The 6109-nt window shown below is 40.5% G+C and overlaps 1 protein-coding gene across 2 annotated transcripts in view; it reads left to right on the forward strand.

The window, feature by feature from the left end:
- GABRB3 (gamma-aminobutyric acid type A receptor subunit beta3) overlaps nucleotides 1-5854 on the forward strand; it is a 309205-nt gene extending 303351 nt beyond the window's left edge. For both annotated transcript variants that reach the window (XM_044286240.1, XM_044286241.1), the window contains one exon: nucleotides 5504-5854. In XM_044286240.1, coding sequence (XP_044142175.1) covers nucleotides 5504-5854 — 351 coding nt within the window. The remainder of the gene's footprint in view (nucleotides 1-5503) is intronic.
- The last annotated feature ends 255 nt before the right edge of the window (nucleotides 5855-6109 follow it).

Consider the following 6109-nt stretch of genomic DNA (forward strand, 5'->3'; position numbering starts at 1 on the left):
TATTAAAAACTCAGATCCGATGGTATATTCTAACCCAGAAGAGTTCCCATAGTGAAGGGCACGCTTGTCGGGGAGGAGTATGCCAGAGTGGAATAACAGTACACATTGAAAAAGAAAAAAGACGAATATTCTAAATAACTAATATATTCGCTATATTGCTATAACTTAATTTTTGGGAATATTCGGCATATTCTAAAACAAGAATATACAGCAATATAGCGAATATTCGTGAAATACACATATAGACTGCAATTTAGGTAATAAGGTGCTATAAACCTTTTTTTCATAGTCATAATTTTTTTTTCTCTTATGAACTTCAGATTTGAAGAAAAATTACAACTTTGAAAAAAAAGGTTATAGCATTATATTAGCTAAATTGCAGTCTATATGTGTATGTTACGAATATTCGCTATATTGCTATATAGTAGTTTTTTAGAATATTTGTCATATTCTAAAACAAGAATATATAGCAATATAGTGAATATTCGCTAAATACAAATATAGAGCAATTTAGCTAATATAGTGCTATAAACTTTTTTTTTTTGTCTTATTTTTTTTTTTTCTTCTGAACTTCAGATTTGGAAAAAATTGACACTAATAAAATAAAAATATTACAGCACTAAATTAGCTTAGTTAAATTGCTCTGTTTGTATTTTCTCGAATATTCGCTATCAGTGATGGTCAGTTCGCAGTGTTCGGCAGCGAACACATGCGAGCTGCCGTCTTTAGTAAGGTAGACTCACCCGTCCGGCGATGCATAGGTAAGCCCTTCCCTGTGCCTGTGTCGGGAGCCGGTCTGAAATCAAATGCAGTCACCGGGAGCATGCAGTTCCGGGAACAGCCGCTGGGGGCCTTCATCGGAACTCGGAACTGCCTGTTCTCGGAACTGCCTGCTCCCGGTGACTGCATTTGATTTCAGACCGGCTCCCGGCACAGGTAAGGGCTCACCTGTGCATCGCCTGATGAGTGAATCTACCTTAGGCGAGTCTAAAGATGGCAGCCCGCATGTGTTCGCTGGTGCAATATTGCTATATATTCTTGTTTTAGAATATGACGAATATTCTTAAAACAAATATATAGCACTATATTTACTGCTATATTTCCATCTTTTTTGATCAACTTCGCATTCAGTGATTTTTGCAATTTAGATTAATCGCAATCACGAAAATAATCTTGATTACGAATATTCGCAAATAAGAAACTAATATTCTAGCAAAATATCGGGAATTTGAATATGGGAACTGCCGCTCATCACTAGTATTTAGTGCTGCTGGTGGCATTTTAACAGATAAGAGTATCCTCTTGTCAACTGAAAATTAACTGGATTGACTATGACTTCTCGACTCCACCAGAGGAAAGCTGATGACAATAAAGGCACTTTAAATGTGTTGTTTATAATGTACTGAATACAATGTATTCCCATGCACCCCTTCCACCACAAACAAGGGTATATGGTTGAATCTTCCTTTTCTCATCCTCCTTCTCCTCTTTCATCATATCAGCACATGCTTATTCGTTGCAGATAATACCCTCGCATATATACGCCCTTTGCATATAATGTTTTACAGGGTCAACTGAGCTGCAGGCCCTTGTATATAACTTTTTAGAGGGTCAGCTCACCAGCAGGCCCTCGCATATAATGTTTTACAGGGTCATCACACCAGCAGGCCCTCGCATATAATTTTTTATAGGGTCAGCACACCAGCAGGCCCCCACCTACAATGTTTTACAGGGTCAGCTCACCAGCAGGCCTTCACCTACAATCTTTTACAGGGTCAGCTCACCTGAAGGCCCTTGCATATAATTTTTTAGAGGGTCAGCTCACCAGCAGGCCCTCGCATATAATGTTTTACACGGTCAGATCACCAGCAGGCCCACACATATAATTTTTTAGAGGGTCAGCTCACCAGCAGGCCCTCACCTACAAGTCCAGTCTCACTATCCAAGAGTTTGGTCAACACAATCCTCACCGCCGGAGGTCGCTTAACTAGTTATCACGTAGGAGTCTCGTTCGTTATCAGAATTAACCAGACAAATCCCTCCACCAACTTAGAACGTCCATGCACCACCACCCACAGAATCGAGAAAGAACGATCAATATGTCAATCCTTTCCATGTCTGGGCCGGGTGAGGTTTCCCGTGTTGAGTCAAATTAAGCCGCAGGCTCCACTCCTGGTGGTGCCCTTCCATCAATTCCTTTAAATTTCAGCTTTGTAACCATACTCCCCCCCGGAACCCAAAGACTTTGGTTTCCCGGAAGCTGCTTGGTGGGTCATGGGAATAACGCAGTCGGATCGCTGGTGGTCATCGTCTTCGAACCTCCGACTTTCGTTTTTGATTAATGAAAACATTCTTGGCAAATGCTTTCACTTTGGTTCGTCTTGCACCGGTCCAATAATTTCACCTCTAGCGGCGCAATATGGATGCCCCGGCCGTTTCTCTTAATCATGGCCCCAGTTCCGAAAACCAACAAAATAGAGCTAGCTGGAGTCCTATTCCATTATTCCTAGCTGAAGTATTCAGGCGACCCGGCCTGCTTTGAACACTGTAAATTTCTTTAATGGTCAGCTCAGAAGCAGGCCCTCAACCATAATGGTTTAGAGGGTCAGCTCAGCAGCAGGCCCTCACATAAATTTTTTAGAGCGTCAGATCACCTGCAGATCCTCGCATATAATATTTTAGGGGGTCAGTTTACCTGCAGGCCCTCGCCTACAAACTATTAGAGGGTCAGCTCACCAACAGGCCCTCACCTACAATATTTTACAAGTCAGCTCACCTGCAGGGCATCACCTAATTATACCTAATAGGTAATTTGAACGCATGCTGCCTTTCTTGGAAGTGGTAGCCTTAGCTGTTTCTCAGGCTCCCTCTATGGAATCAAACCCCGATTCCCCGTTATTCATGGTCACCGTGGTTCTTGCTGAAAATAACATTGAAAGTTGATAGGGCAGACAACTAAATAGATCGTCGCCATCATGGGGACGTGTGATCGGGCCCAGGTTATCTAGAGTCACCATAGCGGCAGCAGGCCCTCGCTCATAATGTTTTTGAGGGTCACCAGCAGGCAATTAATCATAATTTTTCAAGGCTGTGTATGATGCCCTCCTTTATTTGTAACAAAGGTTGTATTGTAGTGTCGGTTCCTTGTAATTTTTGGCAGCCCTTTCACTTAGTGCATTGGCTTTTGAGTGTAGAAGTCCCACTCCCTGAACAATTGTGCCACAATGTGAATGAGGCCCTCCTTTATGTGATATACAGGTTGTATCGGAGTGCCTCTTCCTTGTAATTTTTGGCAGCACTTGCAATTTATATACAAGTAAATATACAGGAAAGAATGTTTCCTAACAATTTTTCCTCTAAAATCGATTTTATCTTCGGTTTTGTGCGTATTATTGTCAGTCTGTAAAAGTAGCATTCTACTCGGACAACATTGTTCCTGGCAGCGACCTGCGAGTCCAAGATGCATCCAGACATCCTCCCCATGCTGTTCCAGAACCATTTCGGTGGTGTTTCCATCAATTTCTGACCATTTCCTATGAACCATGTACCCTCCTCTCTTCAGAGCAGGGGGTGCCTGGTTTAATGCTCGGGTTCTCCCATTGACTTCCCGAGCAGCCCGATGTGCTCAGCCCGAGCACCCGAGAACTATGGTGCTCGATCAACACTAGTGGTTAACTAAGATTGTAGAGAGCGACATTTTGGCTCTTCACATAATGTGTTATGAACGTTGGAGAACATAACCTATTTTCTGCTTCAAATTTCCTCACTAACATACAGTTTCATTGTAATAAATATTATATTTATATCTTATTTTTTATATAGCCACTACATATTCCACAGTACTGTGCAGAATCTTATCACTGAAATGTCCCATTTCAGACACAGAAATATAAATTAGCAGCTATTTTATAAGAAGCTAATTAACCTATCAGTGTGTGTTTCTTGAGGTGGGTGCAAACAGGCTGAACATAGGAAATATGGGCTGTAGCCTTTGGCCAGATTCAAATCAGGACCTCTGGGCCATGTGGCAGCAGTGCTAACCACTGAGCCACCTGTTCATTTGCACTTGCACTTGAAAAAGAGCTGCCAGCAAGTTCTTCTATAAATTCTATATATAGCAAACCAATGAAAATATTTAATAGTGAAAACAAATAGCTCTCTATATGCAGCCAGCAGCATTGGTGGACTGTAAAAATTTAGTGTGTGTAGTATAATTTGTTTATGCTCCCATGAACTCAGTCTACAAAGAAAAAGCATTTTACCAAGATGGGTAATTTTTTCTCTTTATTAGCATGCAATACTGAATTAAAGAAGATCAGTGACAATCTATAAATATAGTTTACAGCAAAATAGACTAGAAAAATTGTGACCTTTATTAAAGGGTATGGATATGGTTGCTATCACATGCCATCTCATTATAATAGATAGCGCTTTGGAACCAACTGTTTCGGAGAGCAAGGGGACAGAGGTCCCTTTGAAAATTCTAGTGAATCGGGTTATGTTGTAGTTCCCTGCAAAGTGGGTGGCTGAGAGTGTTGCTGTACTGGATCAATCAGAGAAAGAGCGGGTGCACTAAATTAGCATGTGCTAGTCCTCCATTCTAGAAGAAGGAGGGAGAGCAGAGCTTCATCGGTGGGACCATTAGGTAAGTTAATTAGCTCACAGGTTAGAGATTCTCATCTGAAAGTGTTGAGCTAGGAGCGCAACACCCAATACAGCCTGTAGAATCTGTTGAAATGCCGGTCCTGCCAGGCTTCTCCCTCCAGGCACAGTGTTGAAGGTTATGAAACTAGAAGAGAAGAGGATGAGGGATAAGCAGCACTGCAACCAGGTAGGTCTAAAATGTGATTCTTTGAAAAGTATATTGATTGAAATTTTCTCTTTACAAGTGGTGACACGTAACCCTAACTCCTATACTCGTCACCACCTGTAAAGAGAAAACCTCAAATAAGATACTTTTCAAAGAATCAGGTTTTTGGACTTATCTGGTCACCCCGCTGCCTGTCCCGTATCCTCTTCTTTTCAAGACTTCCATTCTGAGGATCGTGGTGCCAGGTTCCACTAGTTGGACTCACATCAGTCAGGAGGTAATTGCATATGCCAGCAATATGTTATCTCTTACTCAGTCTAAAAATTCCTTAAAAATAGCCTAATGTCATATGATACATGTATTTCATTAAACACATGGTCACCTCTCACAAAAGTGAACAATTGAAAGGACGTTGATTTGCAATCTGTAATTTTTATCTCTTACTTACTGTGCACCTACAAACAGCCCTTGTCATGCATAGGTCAGGACTCTAAGCACTTAATGGAGAGGACTCATTCATCACACAGCCCATTTGCAGACACTCTATGCAAATGAGTATAAAGATAAAATTCCTAATTAGAAATTGTCGCTTTTTAAACTATTCTCTAACTGTTATAGTTTAGCCCGGAGGGTTTTGAACCTCTTTATATCTTCTAGATTATATTAATAACTCAATATATGTTTGATCTTTAGGTGGATGCTCATGGAAATATATTGCTTGCAACACTTGAAATCCATAATGAAGTCACCGGTAATGAAATTACAACAAGTGTTACGGATGTTAGAAATTCATCAACCTCTTTTGATAACTCAGGAATTCAATACAGAAAACAAAGTGTTTCTCGTGATGGACTTGGACGCCGTACGATGGACAGAACTGTTCCTCATGCTAAAAAGAACCATCTAAGGAGGAGATCATCACAGTTAAAAATTAAAATCCCAGATCTAACTGATGTAAATGCCATAGACAGATGGTCAAGAATGATATTTCCTATCACATTTTCTCTCTTCAACCTAATCTACTGGTTATACTATGTTAACTGATGGACTAAACTTCTGATGATGTTCCATAGTAGTTAAATGTATGCTGTGAAGCAGGAAAGAATTCACTAGCATACGTTATGTTGATATGAATGTATGTGCACGGACATCTCAATGTTCACACACGTTCATATGAGATGAATAAATATATTCTGTGACAAAGGACATCAAGAGATACTGATTATTTTTCATCTTTGAACAATGCAGATCTTTCTTGAGAGAAGGACATTCCTTTTGAACTACTGCTTGATATACACA

Source organism: Bufo gargarizans, chromosome 3, assembly GCF_014858855.1.
Source record: "Bufo gargarizans isolate SCDJY-AF-19 chromosome 3, ASM1485885v1, whole genome shotgun sequence".
NCBI classification, from domain to species: domain Eukaryota; kingdom Metazoa; phylum Chordata; class Amphibia; order Anura; family Bufonidae; genus Bufo; species Bufo gargarizans.